The sequence below is a fragment of the Panthera tigris genome, chromosome A1, assembly GCF_018350195.1.
Source record: "Panthera tigris isolate Pti1 chromosome A1, P.tigris_Pti1_mat1.1, whole genome shotgun sequence".
Taxonomy (NCBI): Eukaryota; Metazoa; Chordata; class Mammalia; order Carnivora; family Felidae; genus Panthera; species Panthera tigris.
The window spans coordinates 4,255,316-4,273,664 of record NC_056660.1 but is presented as its reverse complement, the minus strand read 5'-3'; the positions used below and the strand labels follow the sequence as shown (position 1 = coordinate 4,273,664).

The window sequence follows — 18,349 nt, the reverse complement described above, 5'->3', positions numbered from 1 at the left end:
AGGGACGGTATCCCCCATAACCAGAGTGCACACGGTTGGATCCAAGAAACGAGTACCGACACCGTGCTGTTTATTCCGTGTCGTGAATTACTTCGACACCCTGTATTTGCTCGTGATGAGTACCTCTGAAGCTTATTGTCTTTTCTTTCTCTGAGAGTGGTTAGCTAAAAGCAGTTCATAATTTTAATCTACAGCCTACGACTCCTTTTGTTCTGTGTAGATGATAAGCAGAGTTCACGAGCTCCGTGAACACCAGACCGATAGAAGCAGAATCGGTAGAGACTGGCACATCATTTGAGAGCCTGCGTCCTGATTATACGTAATGTTAGAAAACACATCAAAGTGCTAAATGCAGAGAGGCACAGAGGTGATTTATCTCTTCATAAACTACTTCCCTGCAGGTAAAATCTAGCATATGCTGTGAAAGCACCCATCTTAAGCTTTCTCATCTGCTGGCGTATCCTTGGCTTCTCTCTCTACTTAGAGTAGGGCTGGTTTCCTTACCTGCGTCCTTGAACCATTAATGTATTGACTTTCAAGTATTTTGACCAAGCCCACAGGAAGGAATGCACTGTATTATGATGATGATACAAATATACGTATGTACATTTAGGGATGTGTGTGTGTAAAAGTGAAGCAAAGTACCACGGACTAAAAGTTATCCTAACTATGTGCATGGTGGTCCAGTATTTTCTGTTCTGCATTTTCACTTTTTAAATGCTGGTCACAACCTACTCTGTTGGTTTCACAAACCACTAGTAGATAAGGGCCCCACAGTTTGAGAAACACCACGTTCATTTATCTTCCCCCCCCCCTTTTTTGCCTCTTCTACCCTCCTTTTCCAAATCAACCATAAAACCTTTCTTAGAAACAGAGATTTTGCAACTAAATTACTGAGAAATAAAACTACAGCTCCTATTTAATCCCAACAGTATCATCTCTCCTCACGGGGGTTAATTCATTTGACAGACATCGTCTTTGGGGAAGAAGAGTATGTATAAATAAGCTAGTGTGAAAAATGATGCATTGTGATGCTGTGAGAACTCTGTTACAGACACAGAGGTGTTTAATCGTGCTTCCTGGCGTCAGAAATGGCATTTTATCTCTGCTTAGTTCACTCCAAGTCAGATTTTACCTCAGGTTAAGGCAGTGTAGTGGGGAGGGAGAGGGGGACAGGGGAGGTATGATGGGGACAGAGGATGGTGAGGGAATATGCTTGTCTCGGGTTGCCTGACGACAGGCATGGGAGGTATGGGAGCAGGGGCTGGGGGCTGGGTGTTGAAAATGAAACTAAGATCAAACACTAAGGAGTCCTGTGTGTCTGCACAGAGGCTTATACATGATCCTGGAGGGAAAGGGGAGACCCTGGAGGTTTGAAGTTTGTCAGCAGAGTAGTGGCACAGGCAGGGATCAGCTATAGGGGAGAGTGAAGGTTTCAGTATCGAGCATGGGTTGGAGGGCAGAAACATTGAAGCAAGCAGGGGTAATAATAGATGCAAACAAATCAAAAAACATCGTGGATTTTACCAGATAAGATACTGAAAAACATGCATTTTTATTTGTAAAAATGATCTCCTTGATTGTTTCGCTAACATTTCACTCTCTCCTGCCTCAGCAGTGCATTCACAGATCTTTTCATTAATATCTTTTACCCAGCATTTTAGTTGTTTCATTAGGGACCGTTACTTGAAGTATCAAACTGAAGCCCCTCTGTCCGTCTTCTCCCTTCCTTCCTTCCTTCCTTCCTTCAGTTATTCCTATTCAGCATTTGCTCTGTGTTCCATTCTGGGAGATTACCTTGCAGTTTTTTTTCCTTGCTACCTTTTTCACTACTGTTAGTTTAGTTTTAGCTTTGTTTTTTGCTTTTCACAATTATGGTTTTATTGCCAGTAGCTGCTGCTGCTTTTTCATAGCACCTTGATCTTGTTTAACGAATGTGATTCTTTTTGTCAGTGTACGTATATGTGTATGTACACACACACGCACATAGGTCCTGCCTTAAAGGTCTTACAGTCTAGGCAGAAGATGATAAAGGTCTAAATCCAGACATTGATGTTAGGCATCTGCATCAGGGAAGAAATTCAAGAAATCTATTGAGATACAAATTTTCAGGACCTGAGGGCACATCGAAGGTACCTGGAGATGAGGAATCACAAGGCAGAGCTGATCCTCAACCAGAACAAAAGCATCTAGGAAAACCCCACAGTTCACAGTCAGTGCTGAAAGTCTGAAAGCTTTCTCCTAAGACAGGAACAGGACAGTATTGGCTGCCATCACCACTTCTATTGAATATTATACTAGAGGTTTTGGCCAGAGCAGTTAGGCAAGAAGAAGGAATAAAAGAAAGGCATTCAGGCTGGAAAGGAGGAAATAAAATTACTTCTGTTGCAAATGACATGAGCTTGTATGTAGAAAATCCCAAGGAATCCATAAAAAACTATTCGAGCGAATAAACAGGTTCAACAAGGTTGCAGGATAGAAGAGTAATAATGAAACTCAACTGTATTTCTATACTCTAGCAACAGACAGTCCAAAATTAAATGAAGAAAATAATTCCATTTGTAATAGCATCAAAAAGAATAAAGAACTCAGGAATGAACTTAGCAAAAATGTTCAACATTTGTGTACTGCAAACTGTAAAACATTATTGAAAGAAGTTAAAGAAGCCCAAAAGAAATGGAAAGACGTCTCCCATTCATGCACTGGAAGACTCGTCAAGAAGGCAGTAATCCCCAAATTGATCTACAGACTGAAAACAATCGTGAAATCTCAACTGCCTCTTTTTTTGGGGGGAGGGGGGGGCACCAAGACTGAAAGCTGGTAAAAAAAAAAAAAAAATCATACTGAAATGCAGAGGATCCAGAAGAGCCAAAACGATCTTGAAAAAGAAAAGTCAGAGGGCTCACCCTTCCCAGTTTCCAAACTTGCTACAAAATCTGCAGTTATCAAGGCTGTAGAATTCCAGGAGTGACCTCGCCCGACCGGCCGCGCGTAAGAGACAAATCTCGGCAATTAGATAGCTGCCCAGAGACACAAACGGACCTGGGAAAGGCTTGGAGTCCACTTAAGAATGTTTGGCAACGCAGTGGAACAAAAGAGCCCTGAGAAGAATCGCCTCCGAAGAGAAGGAAGACGGCTTGGCTTTGCGGGCATCGCTCGGCACCCGCAGGGAGCTCCCCAGCCACACCCGAGAAGCAAGAGCTGCGAGAACGGCCCGCTTCCTCCGCCTCGCGGGGCACCACACGAGGGTCACGCGTCAGGTGCGCCCCACCTACGCTGGCAAAACCGAGGCGTGTGGAAACAGCAAGGCCCGAGGAAGGACAACGGGCTACCGACAGCAGCCAGGAGGTCGGAGCGATGGTGGGTAACCGTGACCTTCCCTGCAGACAGATCCAGCATATTCTGCCGCCAAGACAGGGCCCAGACGTGGGCCCCCTGCAGATGTCACCAGCGTTTGCCCCACGGGTGTTCGTGTCTGTGGACACCAGCCGCCCGAATCTCGCCGCTCCCTTCCCTCCCCGACTGGAGCCCTAGAGCTCCACCAGCCTGGGCCTCGGAGGCTACGTGAGGGCAGCACGCCAGCCCCGACCCTCGCCCCCGACCTCCACGGCTGTGTGCGGCACTCGTCGCCAGCCTCCGCTGTGCGCACCTGCCTGGGGTGAGACATGCAGGCCTCCGCAGCTACCGCGGGCCTAGACCGGGCCCTGTCTTTTGTCACCGGCTGTGCTCCGATCATGCTCACAGGCCGAGCACCGATCGTGCTCACCTGCAGGTCGCCGCCCCTGCAGGGCCGCCAGCTGCGTGCCCGTGGCCCCCGTGACCAGTCTCCACTGCGGTGCACGTGCCCGGGGAGAGACCCTCCGGCCGGCGGCAGCATGCCAGCGGCCAGGGCCCCCACAGCTGCCCGTGAGCCCAGAGCCGGCCCCGACCCTTCTGCCTGCCCTGCCGCCTGCTGCTGCACGTGTCCACGTCCGGCCCTCGCGACCACACTGGCACCTGCGGCTGCTCCCTGTGACCGAGAGTTCACGCCACCGGGTCGGGCCACCACTGCCGCCGGCTTTGGTGCCTAGCCAGTGTGGATCTGGAAGCACCACTGAGGACCCTGAGGGCCCCCGCAGCCGCCTCAGACCCTCCCGCCTCCCACCCTGCCACACCTGGTGGACCGCCTCAGTCAGGACTGGCGCCTCTCCAAAGTGACCTCCGCCCTGGGGAGGGGGAGCCCTCCCCCCAGCCTGCCCACCGGCACACCCACAGCCGTTGCGGCCGGGCTTCTCAGCCGGCTGCACCAGGGGCTGGCCCCTCTTGCCAGCGTGCCCACAGCAGCTGTGGCCGGGGCTCTGAGCCAGCCTTGCTGGGGGCCGGCCCGGCCCGCCAGTGCTCCTTCCGTAACCATGGCCTGTCGTTGCCAACAGATGGGCTGGGGTAGAACCGGAACAAATAATCCTATTAATTTGTACGAAACCACAAAAGACCCTGGATGGCCAGAGCAGTCTTGAGAAAGAAGAACAGAGCTAGAGGTATCAGCTTCCAGATTTCAAGCTACAAAACCACGGCGATCAAACGGTTGGTACTGGTACCGAAAACAGACACAAAGATCAGTGGATCAGAACACATAGCATATATGGCCATGTAACTATGATGAAAAAAGAATACACAATGGGAAAAAGACAGTCTTCAGTAAATGGCGTTGGAAAAACTGGACCACTGTTTTTTTAAGTTTATTTATTTATTTTGAGAGAGAAAGAGAGAGTGTGTTCATGGGGCAGAGAGAGCAGGAGAGAGAGAATCCCAAGTAGGCTTCGTGCTGTCAGTGCAGAACCCTACATGCGGCTCGATCTCACAAAGCGAGAGATCATGACCTGAGCTAAAATGAAGAGTCGGCTGCTTAACCCTGAGCCACCCAGGCGCCCCTGGACCACTTTCTTACACACACAAATGAACTGAACATGGATCGAAGGCCTAAATGTAAGACCTAAAACTCCTAAAGGAAAACATACACCCGAAGCTCGACATCACCCTTAGCAATATTTGTCTGGATTTGTTTCCTCAAGCAAGGGAAACAAATGCAAGAATAAACAATCGGGACCACATCAAGTTGGAAAGTTTTTGCACCGCAAAGGAGACCATCAACAGAATGAAGTCAACCCGCTGAATGGGAGAAGACATTCGCAAATGATGTATCTGATAAGCGGTTAATCTCCAGAATATATAAAGAATTTATGTATATCTCAACACCAAAAAAGCAAATAATCCAATTAAAAATGGGCAGAGGAGGACCTGAATAGACATTGTTCCAAAGAAGACATGCGAATGCCAACAAACCCATGAAAAGATGCTCACTATCGCTCATCATCAGGGAAATGCAAATCGAACCCACAAGAAGATACCACCTCCTACCAGTCAGAATGGCTAGTGTCAAAGAAACAGTAACAAGTGTTGGTGAGGATGTGGAGAAGAGGGAGCTCTCGTGCACTTCTGGTGGGAACGTAAGTTGGTACAGCCCCTGTGGAAAACAACCAACCAACCAAGCAAACCAACAAACAAAAGGAAACAGACTCATAAATACAGAGATCAAAGCCAGTGGTTTTCAGAAGGGTGAGGGACGGGAGGAATGAGTGAGATAGATGATACAAACTTCCAGTCATAAAGTAAGTCAAGGGGATGAAAAATACAGCATAGGGAATATAGGCAATAATGTTACAATTTTTTACGGTGACAGATAACTATACGTAGCTTGGTGAGGATTCTGTAATTGAATCCCTATATTGCAAACCTGAGGTTAATATGATATTGCATGTCAACTTTAGTTCAATTAAAAATAAAGAATATCAATCCTTCTCACTCTTCAAAGAAACAGAAGAGGAGGGAACACTTCCAAACTCTAGACTCTTTAAGGCCAGCATTACCCTGACAACAAAACCAGACAAGGACACCACAAGGAAAGAAGATTACACGCCATTATGCCTGATGAACATTGATGCAAAAGTCCTCAGTAAAATAACATTAATAGTAATAATAATTCAGCAAACTGAATTCAACAGTACATTCAAAGGATTATAACACCATAGTCAAATGGGATTTATTCCAGGATGCAAGCATGGTTTGACATCCTCAAATCAAGTAGTGTAACAAATCACATTAACAAGAGGAAGGATAAAAATCATGTGATTATTTCAACAGATGCAGAAAAAGCATTTCACGAAATTCAATATCCTTTGATGGTAAGAACTCTCAATAAATTGAGTATAGAGGAGTATAGAGGGAATGTAGCTCAACATAATAAAAGCCATGTATGACAAACCCACAGCTAATGTCATACTTGATGAAAAACTGAAAACTTTTTCTCTAAGCTCAGGAACAAGATAAGATACCCCACTCCCATCACATTTATTCAACATACTAGAAGTCTTTGCCAGTCTTTAGACTACAAAAAGTTAGACTGATCAATGACTTCAGTAAAGTTGCAGGATACAAAATCAATATACAAAAATCTATTACATTTCTATATACTAATAGTGAACTAAAAGAAATTAATAAAATAATCCCATTTCTAAGTGCATCAAAAAGAATAAAATACCTAGGAATAAGTTTAACCAAGGAGGTGAAAGATTTATATACTGAAAACTACAAAACCTTGATGAATGGAATTGAAGAAGGCACAAAAAAAAAAAAGGAAAAGATACACCATATTAATGGATTAGAAGAATTAATATCATTAAAATGTCTATAAATACCCAAGGCCATGTACAGATTTAATGCAATTCCTGTGAAAATTCCAATGGCCCAAATAGTCAAAGTTCTTCCTGAGAAAGAACAAAGCCAGAGGCATCACATGTCTTGATTTAAAACTATACTACAAAGCTGTAGTCATCAGGGCACCTGTGTGGCTCGGTTGATTGAGTGTCCAACTCTTGATTTTGGCTCAGGTCTTGATCTCACGGTGAGAACAAGCCCCGTGTCGGGCTTCGTGCTGAGCATGGACGATGTTTAAGTTTCTCTCTCTCCCTCTGCCTCTCCTCTGCTCACAGTCGCTCTTTCTCTTTCTCTAAACAAGCAAACAAAAAAGCTGTAGTAATCAGAACAGTATGGTACAGGCATAACAGCAAACACATAGACCAACGGAACAGAATTGATCCCAGAAATAAACCTCCACATATGTGGTCAACAAATATTTGACAAGAGAGTCAATAATGAGGAAAGAATATGTGATATTGGAAAGGCTGGATAACCACATGCAGAAGAGTTAAATTGGACTGTCCTCTTAGAGCACTCACAGAAATTAACCTGAAATGGGTTAAAGACGTAAACGTCGGAACTGAAATCATAAAACTCCTAGAAGAAAACAGGATAAAGCTCCTTGACACTGGTCTTGGCAACAATTTTTTTATTTGACACCAAAAGCGCAAACAACAAAAGCAAAAAGTAGTAAGTGAGACTACATTAATCTAAAAAGCTTCTGCACTGTGAGGAGACCATCAACAAAATGAAAAGGTAACCTACAGAATGGGAGAAAATATTTGTAAATCATATATCTGATAAGGGGTTAATATCCAACATATATAAAGAACTCCTATAACTCAATAGAAAGACCATGTTGTTAAAAGATGGGCAGAGGATCTTGGGGTGCCGGGGTGGCTCAGTCGGTTGGGTGTCCGACTTCGGCTCGGGTCATGATCTCACAGTTCATGGCTTCGAGCCCTGCATCGGGCTCTGTGCTGAAGGCTCAGAGCCTGGAGCCCACTTCAGATTCTGTCTCCCTCTCTCTCTGCCCCTTCCCAGCTCGCACTCTGTCTCTCTCTCTGTCTCTCAAAAATAAATAAACATTAAAAAAAATTTTTTTTTCATAAATAAAAGATGGGCAGAGGATCTGAATAGACTTTTTTCAAAGAAGACATACAAATGGCCCACAGGTACATGAAAAGTTGTTTGGTATCAGTAATTATCAGGGAAACGCAAATCAAAACCACGATGAGATATCACCTCACACCTGTCAGAGTGGCTATCAACCAAAAGACAAGAGACAACAAATGCCCAACATCATCGGTCCTTAGGAAAATGCAAATCAAAACCACAGTGAGATACCCTTTACTCACACTGTGATGGATATAATAAAGGAGATAGGCAATGATAAGTATTACCAAGGATGTAGAGACATTGGGACTTTGCACACTTCTGGTGGGAATATAAAATGGTACGACACTTTGGAGAACAGTTTGGCCGTTCCCGAAAGAGTTAAGCAGAGTTACCATGTAACTGAGCAATGCCACTTTTAGTTATACACTCAGTAGTGCTGGAAACACGTCCACACAAAAATTTGTAGGCAGATATTAACAGCAGCATTATTCATGATAGTTACAAGTGGAAACAACCCAGGTGTCCTTTAGTTGACATGTGCGTGAATGGATAAACAAGAATTGTATATCCATACCGTGAAATATCCAGCCATAAAAAGGAATTAAGCACTGACGCATGCTACAACATGAATAACTTTAAAAAAAAAGTTTATTTATTTATTTTGAGAGAGACAGAGAACGCGCAGGTGAGGGGCAGAGAGACAGAGAGAGAGAATCCCAAGCAGCTCCAGAGCCTGACGTGGGGCTCGACCTTATGAACCGTGAGATCGTGACGTGAGCCAAAGTCAAGAGTCGGAGGCTCAACCGACAGCCACCCAGGCGCTCCCCCACATGAATAACTCTTGAAAACATTATGCCACGTGAAGAAGCCAAGCACAAACACTATCTATTGTATGATTCCATATATACGAAGTGTCCAGAATAGCCACGTCCATAGGTACAGAAAGTAGGTTGGTGGGGCGCATGGCTGGCTCAGTTGGTGGAGTAGCTTTTGATCTCAAGGTTGTTAAGTTCGAACCCCCATGTTGGGTGTAGAGATTACTTAAAAATAAAATCTTAAAAAAAAAAAAGTAGATTGGTGGTCGTCAGGGGCTCGGGGGGAGGAGAGAAATGCAGAGTGACTGCTGATGGGTAAGGGGTTTCTCTTGGGGGTGATAAAAATATTCTGGAATTAGTGGTGATAGTTGCACAGCTTTGAATATACTGAAGATCACTGGACTGTACAGTTCAAAAGGATGAATTTTATGGTGTGTGAATTTTACCTGAATTTTTAAAAAAAAAATTTTTTTAACGTTTATTCATTTTTGAGACAGAGACAGAGCATGAACAGGGGAGGGTCAGAGAGAGAGGGAGACACAGAATCTGAAGCAGGCTCCAGGCTCCGAGCTGTCAGCACACAGCCCGACGTGGGGCTCGAACTCACAGGCTGTGAGATCATGACCTGAGCTGAAGTCGGAGGCTCAATCGACTGAGCCACTCGGGCGCCCCAATATATTTATATTTTTAATAGTTTTAACCCAGTTTACGTATTTCTAAGCAATAGCCCTGGGGTCTTTTAGCATCTGAATTAGAGGGTAGATAGGAATAAATCAGACAGTCAACTTATTTGTATGTTTTAATCTATATGTTTGTTTGTTTTTTTTTTTAATTTTTTTTAAATGTTTTTATTTATTTTTGAGACAGAGAGAGAGCATGAATGGGGGAGGGGCAGAGAGAGAGGGAGACACAGAATCTGAAACAGGCTCCAGGCTCCGAGCTGTCAGCACAGAGCCCAACGTGCGGCTCGAACTCACGGACCGCAAGATCATGACCCGAGCCGAAGTCGGACGCCCAACCGACTGAGCCACCCAGGCGCCCCAAATTTTACCTGAATTTTTAAGAGAAGAGTGGGTGTTGGCATCATGCAGCCTTGGAGCAGGGAAGGGCTGCGAAGGTCACACCAGATGGGTTCTAGTCCTTTCAGGGAAGGAGGAGACTGAACTGGCCAGCTTGCCTCCAACGGGTGTTCTGGCTATTGTTATATGGAGTAAGGGTTAACTTAGTAACGTGTAGATTTAGAAGGAAATAGAAGGCCATCAGTTCATTTCAGCCTTAAGCTGTCACTTCGGGCCGGCCCTTTTGAAGATTACACCTTGAACTTTCAACCTTGGGAGATGTGAGAAGAGGAAAGTCAGTACATAACTCCTGTTATTATAGCATTATAAGATAATGCTAGTTCATGCTATTTTTATACGAAGTATTGTATTTTAATACTGAGGTGCTGCTTTTTTATAGTGACTACAAATTTCGATTAACGGTTACCCGATTCTTTGTATTGAACCCTTTTTTTGAACTACAGTAATATGTACTGTTTGTCATTACCCAAGTTTTCCATATGTTTCAGCCATGACTCTGGCAGTTCCTTTTTTGTAAGAAATTGCTAAAAGCTGTTACGCCAGGAATTTTGGAAATTCCTGAGACGAGATCATCAGAGAGGATTGACGGCATGTCGATAGAAAGCAGGCAACCCTCGCAATGTCAGCGGATCCGCCGCATGTTTTATTTCTGTCCGTTATTCTGAACAAAACACAGGTGGTAACACGACCCTGCAGCGGACCTACTATCCCAGGCCCTGGGCTACACTTCAGAACATGCCATCACTTCGTGAACTGCTGGGGTGCCTTCACGGTATCTGCACAGGGGGCGCGGCAGGTGGCCACCGTGTGTTCCTGGAGGTGAAGGTGTTCACCAACTGTATTAACTCAGTTTCACCTTACCGGGAGCATGGCCCTCAGTAAGACACATTTCCTCATTGAACGTGTCTGGCTGTGTGCATCTTAGGCGACATAAAGTTCATAGGATGCCCTTTCTCATGTGATCTGTAGGGATCTTCCGCCGTGTGAATTAGAAGATATGTTTGGAAAGCCACAGGTACTCAAATCCAGGAAGCTGAGTAAATATCGCTTGAAGTTCTTAGGTAAGGGCTAATAGGTAAACGCCAGTGAAATGAAGATGATATTGTGCGGACAGAAGACTTCACAAATTTCAGGGATGAAGTATTAGGTCTTGGGGCGCATTACCTGCATAAGGGTCCTGAATTCTTCAGTGTGAACTATATCCATTGGTTCAATCCTATGAGAAGTTAATAAAGGCTAATGACAGTCTTTTTTTTTTTTGGTGGCAATCTTAATTGTGTTTTATCACTCCAGAAATTCAGAGGGGTGTGTGTGTAATCAGTAAATGATTTCTTACCTGTTTGTTGACATTGTTATGACTTTGGTGTTTATTGAAACTAGTTAATTATAGAAAGAGAATTTAGACTTACTGATGTTAATTGTGTCTAAATTACAGTAGCTTGATTCTAGTTTCCCTACTCTTTTTCTCGGCTTTTTGTGAATATTTTTCGGGGACACTGTGCTAGACACAAGATGCAAAGAGGTGCACGGTATTCTCCCTGCTTGCAAAGGCCTGTATTAGTCACTACAGACGGAGTCATCCGTGAAGGCCACCACCAGACTTCCTCCTTACTTTCTCTAGTCTAACCCACACAGCAATCCCATGAGGCAGATGTGATCACGGTCACGTGCTCAAGATGCGGCTTTAGGGAGGTCATAGCATCTGGCGATAACCATACGGCTGGTCGGTGCCTGGCCTGGAGTCACATGGCCCTTGTCACATTGTAATCATTCCCATGACACTATTTAGTGTCTGTCTCTCCAGTAGGCTGTGTGGCCACGGGGGCCGTGTCCACGAATGCTCCCCTTTATAGCAGTCCCTGGCATGCCGTGAGCGTTCGGTGAAGCTTGAAAAGATAGGTGATTTTCCAGCCTGTGTGCTTAACTGTTGGGTGCTGTGCCCTAGGTGAGGAGGAGAGGAATGTGGGCGTCTGTAAGGAGTGATGCGGACCCTTGCTGCTAGCACAGATCCCAAGGGCTCTGGGGATTCAGGGAGGGAAACACACACAGCCTCTCCAGGTTTCTCTATGAAGACTTTAAAAGCACAATAAAAACTCATTTGTACCTGGGATAATACTTTGAAATTATTAAACACGTGTGTTTTCACCTTTCACCTCCATAAACCGTTCTCCCCTTCGCCGTTCCTGGTGTCAGTGGCAGTCCTCCCAGGTGCTGACCAGTGACGTGAAGGAGGACAGGGCCAGGTGTGGTTGTGGCGCGGCGGTAAAGCGGCCCTGTGGCCGAGCCCTTGGGTCCAACCTCACGGAGATCCGCTGCCCCAGAAGGCACTGGGGCGAGGCTGAGGCGTCAGGCAGGGGGGAACCGGGCCCCGACCACGTGCGAGGGCGTGTCGTGGAAGGTCAAGCACAAAGACCTCCATGTTGGGCGTTAGGATGAGCAGGGACCCAGGGGGCGAGCGGGCCCCTCCGGCCATGAGGGCCCAGAGCTACCGGGGGCAGGAGGGCAGCAGTACAACTGAGGGGTGGCCTTCGTTGCCAGCCTCCTGATTGTGCCCACGATCAGCACTGAGCGACAGATGTCCCTTTTTCAACCTCAGAAAAGCCCTGGGCAGCGAAAGAGCATTTGCACGGAAACTGAGGAGAAGTGCGGGCCCTGAGCCGTACACGTATCTCTGGGGAAAGCGTCGGAGGCACAAAGACTTGCAGGAGCGCGAACTTCCCTGTCGTGTTCTCTGGTGAGCCAAGCAGCAGAGCGAGGAGGGAAGGGTGATTGGCCTGAAATCTAACAGGCAAGGGCTCTGAGGAAGAGATTCCAGGGTTCTGCTTGTCTGTTTAATGCCAGAAGTAGACAAGCCCATGTTTGACCTTGACGTCCCAGGCTGGGGATCTTGTCTGCCTGCTCGAAGGTAGGTTGGAGGTGTTGGTTCTAAACCTGTAGACCAGCCGGTCCCTTGGAGGAGGGAAGTGAGCGTCAAGCGGTTGCCCACACGGCCCGACTGTGTGCGTTCACTCCTCTGAGTTCCTATGTGGAATCCGTGGGTGATGCACCTGCTCTTGGATTTTCTCCCACGTTGAGAAGCTGCCGTCCGTTCTGCGTCACTTCTTTACGCGGGAGCAGAAAACCCCACTGTCTACAAGGAGCGCTCGTGTTTTCCGTGCTTGCTTTCATGGTTTTTGTCTCGCTGTACAGACACCGACTTCTTTTCTCGGACTGTTCACAACCACAGTGAAGACGGAAGCAGTATCCCTTCTTTTTTTTTCCTTCAAAATATGCATATGCTCTTTTTTTCTCTGTTTATTGAGGTATAATTAACAAAACTGTAAGACGTTTAAAGTATAAAACCATGGTAATGTGATACACGTATACATTGTGAGAGGATCCCTTTCCCCCGAGTTAATTAACACATTCATCACCTCACATATTTACCTTTGTCTTTTTTTTTTTTTTTTTTTTTGGTGAGAACATTTAAGATCTACTCTTAGCAAATTTCAATTATAGAGTCGAGTATGACTATAGTCATCGTAGTATGCACTCGATCCTCCGATCTTATCGATCCTATAATAAAAGTTTGTACTCTTTTATTATACGAAGCGTAATCCCTTGTGTCTGCTACCCCTGAGTAACCACTTTCTATTCTCTGTTTCTATGAGTTTGGCTTTTTTTTTTTTTTTTTTTTTTAATAGTCCACATGTAAGTGATACCATCCTGTATGTCTTTCTCCGTCTGGCTTGTCTCACTCAGCACAATGCCCTCTGGGTTCGTTCATGTTGTCACGAACAAATATTTCCTGATGTTTCAGGCCAGATATTCCATATACATACCAGATTTTCTTTATCTATTGATCCGTTAATGGACACTTAGGTCATTTCCATACCTAGGCTCTTGTGAATCATGCTGCAGTTAACATGGGAGTACAGACATCTGTTCAGGATGATGTTTTCATTTCCTTTGGGTACATCCCGAGAAGTGGGGATATGCCACTTTTCTCCAAGTGGTTTTATTTCTGGGCTCTCTATTCTGTTCCATTGATCTATGTTCCATTTCTTCAAGGTTATCCAATTTGTCGGTGTGTAATTCGTTGTCTCTTATGATCCTTTATATTTCTGTGGTATCAGTTGTAATGTCTTCTTTCATTTCGAATATTACTAATTTTTATCTTTTCACTTTCTTTCTTGGTACATCTGGATAATGGTTCATCTATTTTGTTTATTTAAAAAAAACCAGCTCTTAGTTTCGCTGATGTTTTCTATAGTCTTTTTAGTCACTATTTCATCTGTTTCCACTCCGATCTTTGTTATTTCCTTCCTCCTGCTAACTTTGGGCTTAGTTTGTTCCTCTTTTTCTAGCTCCTTAAGGTATAAATATAGGTTGATTTTTTTTCTTTCTTTTTTGAGGTTCTCCATCTTCAACCTGCTTTTGCAGTATCCCATAGATTTACATTTGGTAGAGTTTTAGTTTCTTGTGTCTCAGGAGAGTTTTTGATTTTTCCTTTTGGTTTCTTCTTTGACCTGGTAGTTGTTCAGAAGTGTGTTGTTTAATTTCCACATCTTTATGACTTTTCAATCTTTCTTCTTGTTATTAACATCTAATTTCATGCCATTGTGGTCAGAACAGATATTTGGTATGATTTCAGTCTTCTTAAATTTAGTACAGCTTGTTTTGTGGCCTATCGTGCAATCGATGCTAGAGAATGTTTTGTGTGTGCTTGAGAAGAATATGCATTCTGCTGTTGTTGGATGGAATGTTCTAAGTGGTTTTTTTAAGTTTATGTATTTTCAGGGAGACTGAGACAGCGTGAGTGGGGGAGGGGCAGAGGGAGAAGGGGAGAGAGAGAGAATCCCAAGCAGGCTCCCTGCTGTCAGCACAGAGCCCAACGTGGGGCCTGAACTCACCAGCCGTGAGATCATGACCGTTCCAAAATCAAAAAGTTGGACACTTAACTGACTGAGCCCCCTAGGCTTCCCTGGAATGTTCTGTATATATATGTCTGTTAGGACCATTTGATCTAAGGTATGGTTCAAGTCTAAAGTTTCTCTGTGGATTTCTGTCCGGGTGATCTGTCCATTATTGAAAGTCAGGTATTGAAGTTCCCTGCTCTTATTGTATGGTTGTGTGTTTTAGTCTTCCGAATGGTTAGTATTTGCTTAACGTATTGAGGTGCTTTCATGTTGGGTACATGTATATTTACAACCGTTCTGTCTTCTTGATGAATTGACTCTGTTGACGTTAAGTAATCACCTTCTTTGTCTCTGTTACTGTTTTGTCTTAAGTTTATTTTTTCTGATGTGAGTGTAGCTATCCCTGTTCTCTTGTGCTTCCCGTTTACATGGAATATCTTTTCCCATCCCTTCGCGTTAGGCCTTTGTGTGTTCTTAAAGCTGAAGTGAGTTTTTAGTTAGCAGCATATAGTTGGGTCTCTCTAAAAAAAAAAAAAAAAAAAAAAAAAAAAAAAAAAAAAAAAAAAAAAAAAAAAAAAATCCAGCCAGCCACCTTGTGTCTTTTGTGTTTTTATTTTTATTTTTTAAGTTTACTTATTTATTTTGAGAGAGACGCAGAAAGTGCAAGCAGGGGAGGGGCAGAGAGAGAGAGAGCGGGACAGAGGATCTGAAGTAGGCTCTGTACTGACAGCAGAGGTCCCAATGAAGGGCTCAAAGTCACGAACCGTGAGATCATGACCTGAGCCGGAGTCAGATGCTTAACCAGCTGAGCCACCCAGGGGCCCCTCTGTGTCTTTTAATTGGAGAATTCAGTCCATTTGCCTTTAGAGTAGTTATTGATAGGTATGGAATTACTATTGCCATTTTTGTCAATTGTTTTCTGTTTTTCGTTTTGGTGTTTTAATATCCCTCTTCTTTTGGTGGCTGTATTAACACCAGAGATGGTGTCTTGTCCCTACAGGGGTCCCTCTTGCTCTCCTGGGTGCCCTCCTGATCACAGAAGCCCTCATATTTCATGGCAGTCCTCATTACTTGACCCTGGGTTCCTTTAGAGTGGAGAGGAACCTACTTTTTCTCTTGAGATGGTACAGGCAAGGGGAGAAGCAGTGTTAAAGAGCTTTCACTCAGAAGAAAAAAAGCTAGGGGTGGCTGGGTGGCTCAGTCAGTTAAGCATCCGACTTCAGCTCAGGTCACGATCTCTCAGTTCATGAGTTCGAGCCCCGCGCCGGGCTCTGTGCTGACAGCTCAGAGCCTGGAGCCTGCTTCGGATTCTGTGTCTCCCTCTCCCTCTGCCCCTCCCCCACTTGCACTCTGTTTCTCTTTCTCAAAAATGAATAAACATTTTAAAAATTTTAAAAAAAGAGGAAGAAGAAAAAAGCTAGCCTGTCTTGGTTCCAGTTCCATGCTTGTTGTTTTTCATTTATTATCTCATCTACTTAGATTAATGTCACCACCCGTGTTTCATCTAACGAACACTTTAACAACTTAAACATTTGAATGAGTTACACCTTTTCTCTGCCAATAGACTGACTTTCGTAGGCACAGTCCAGCCTTTCCAGGGATGTTGTTTTTGTTTGGTGAAAGCTTTATCCCCCGCACTGTCCACATATAAATAAAACTGGTAATTGAGGTTGGCATACTGAAGAGACGCACTCCTAGTTAGTATTTGGTGCATCCGTAATGGTTTGCCTGATGTTCGTCTCCACTGCCTGAAGACCTTTGGTCCGTTTGTTAGGAATGATTCTTTTTCTTCTGACACGGTCTTGTCTCCTTACAAGACGTCATAATTCTGCCATGAGCACAGAAAATTTCTTCTAGTTGCCATTAGGTTTTGTGTCATAAACACACACATATGGCATAGGAGTCTTTTGGGGGTTAGAAAATTCTCATAATGGCACTTTGGGAAATTATTCAGGTTTGAACAGTCATATGGAGAAGAACTTATGTAATGTGGATAAATATTTTTATGTATCGGAGAGCAGTGTTAACATTTTAACTTACTCTTATTATTATACTTAGGTTTAGTATTAATGTACATAAGACGGCTTTCCCCTGGCTGTCAAGCCACTCGTAGGTCCCAGAGGCCTCCCCAAGTCCAGCAGTGTTAACATTTTAACTTAATTGTAACACTTACTATCACTTGTATAAGGTCTTTCCTTTTTAGCTATAAAAGTAGCTGTGTGGTATGTTTTGCTGTGTTTAAGCTGGTATGATAGAAATTAAGTTCTAAGTCATAGGTGTCAAATACACACAAATCATGCATAGGAATATGATTTAAGGGTCCAGAGTTTGAAATCAGGGTGATTATAATTTTCCCATTTGTGGAAAGCAAGTAGGTCCCATAATTTGATACTTTAGGATGTGTGGTGTGGAATAGCCCGAGAGCATGTGCTTTGAATTTAGAAAGACACCTGGCTTTGGATTCTGTGGTCATCAGTTGGAAATACAAAATACAGTGACTTCAATACGACAGAGTTCGTTTCCTCCCGCCTGACAGGGCAAGGATGGGCAGATAGGGCTGTTGGGCTGGTGGTCCCTCAACACATGGCTTCAGTCAGGGTCTGATGCGGTGGCTGGTGTTCACTTCTCAAGGCTGGGGGAAAGAGAAGGAGGAGAATGAACCACTTTGTTTTGAAGGCCATGGTTGTACACATTACTTCCAGTCACCTGTGCTTGCTCGAAGGTAAGCCTGGGAGATGGCGTCTCGGCCACCGCGACCGCAGCCTTGCTCAGACACGTTAAGGAAGGGGTGTGGTTCTGTTCCTAGGAGGAAGAGGGGAATGAGGAGGGGCCATTCAACCATCTGCGCCCATGGCCTCAACCAAATCACTCTTGCTTGATTCTATTTGTAAAACATAACTATTCCTAAAAATTAATGAAATCACTCTGAAGACGTCACCCTCACAACATTTTGTTGAAGAGACACTTGATAAATATAGGTATCCCTTCCATGTTCTCTTAGTTCCTCTTAGTGGCGTTTCTGAGTACAGCTCTCACCTTCTGATATAAACAGTGACGCACGCTTTCTGTTGCTGTGGAACAGATTACCGCAGGCTTGCTGGCTCAAACCGGTGCACTCGCAGTTTCTGTGCCTCAGGAGGCAGAGCACAGCATGGCTGCGTCCTGTGCCCGGGCCTTCACAAGCCCACAGCCAAGGGGTCGGCTGGCTGCGGGCTTAGCTGGGGCCTGACCGCTTCGTCCAGGTCAGTGGCAGCGTTCGTATCTTTGCAGTGGTGGGACCCAGGGCCCCAACTTCTTGCCGTCAACTGTAGGACACCGTGCTGCCCGAGAGGCCACCCCTGTGTCTGAAATCCTTCCTCCCGGATCCTAGAGGCTTCACCTGGCTTCCTGCCGGATGGGCTTCCCCAACATAGCCGCTGAGTTCCTCAGGCCACCACGGAGGGTTTCTAGAGTCTGCTCATCAGACGAGACATTGTGTCTAACACAACTCACGATGAGGGTGACATCCCATTGCCGTTGCCGTAGTCTGTTGGTTAGAAGCAAGGCTCACGTCCTGCCCACACTCAAGGGGAGGAGGTTTCCCTAAGGCATGAACGGGAACATAGGGACTACCCGGGGGTGTGTCAAGCACGATAGCTGTGTTTCATTTAAAATCACCTCGTATAGCTGAAATACCTAACAAGTAAAAAAAATAAAAAATAAA

At 44.8% G+C, this 18,349-nt stretch overlaps 1 protein-coding gene across 5 annotated transcripts in view; it reads left to right on the top strand.

The window, feature by feature from the left end:
* The window catches only part of LOC102960672 (mitochondrial intermediate peptidase), a 162,892-nt gene that overhangs the window by 110,185 nt on the left and 34,358 nt on the right, over positions 1–18,349 (top strand). Inside the window, exon 17 of one of the 5 annotated variants that reach the window (XM_042982588.1) lies at positions 221–1,053. The exons of the other annotated variants lie outside the window; for them this stretch is intronic. Within the exon in view, the coding sequence (XP_042838522.1) occupies positions 221–298 (78 nt within the window). The 3' untranslated portion in view covers positions 299–1,053. Of the gene's footprint in view, positions 1–220; positions 1,054–18,349 lie in introns of those variants that run through there. 5 annotated transcript variants of the gene reach the window in all.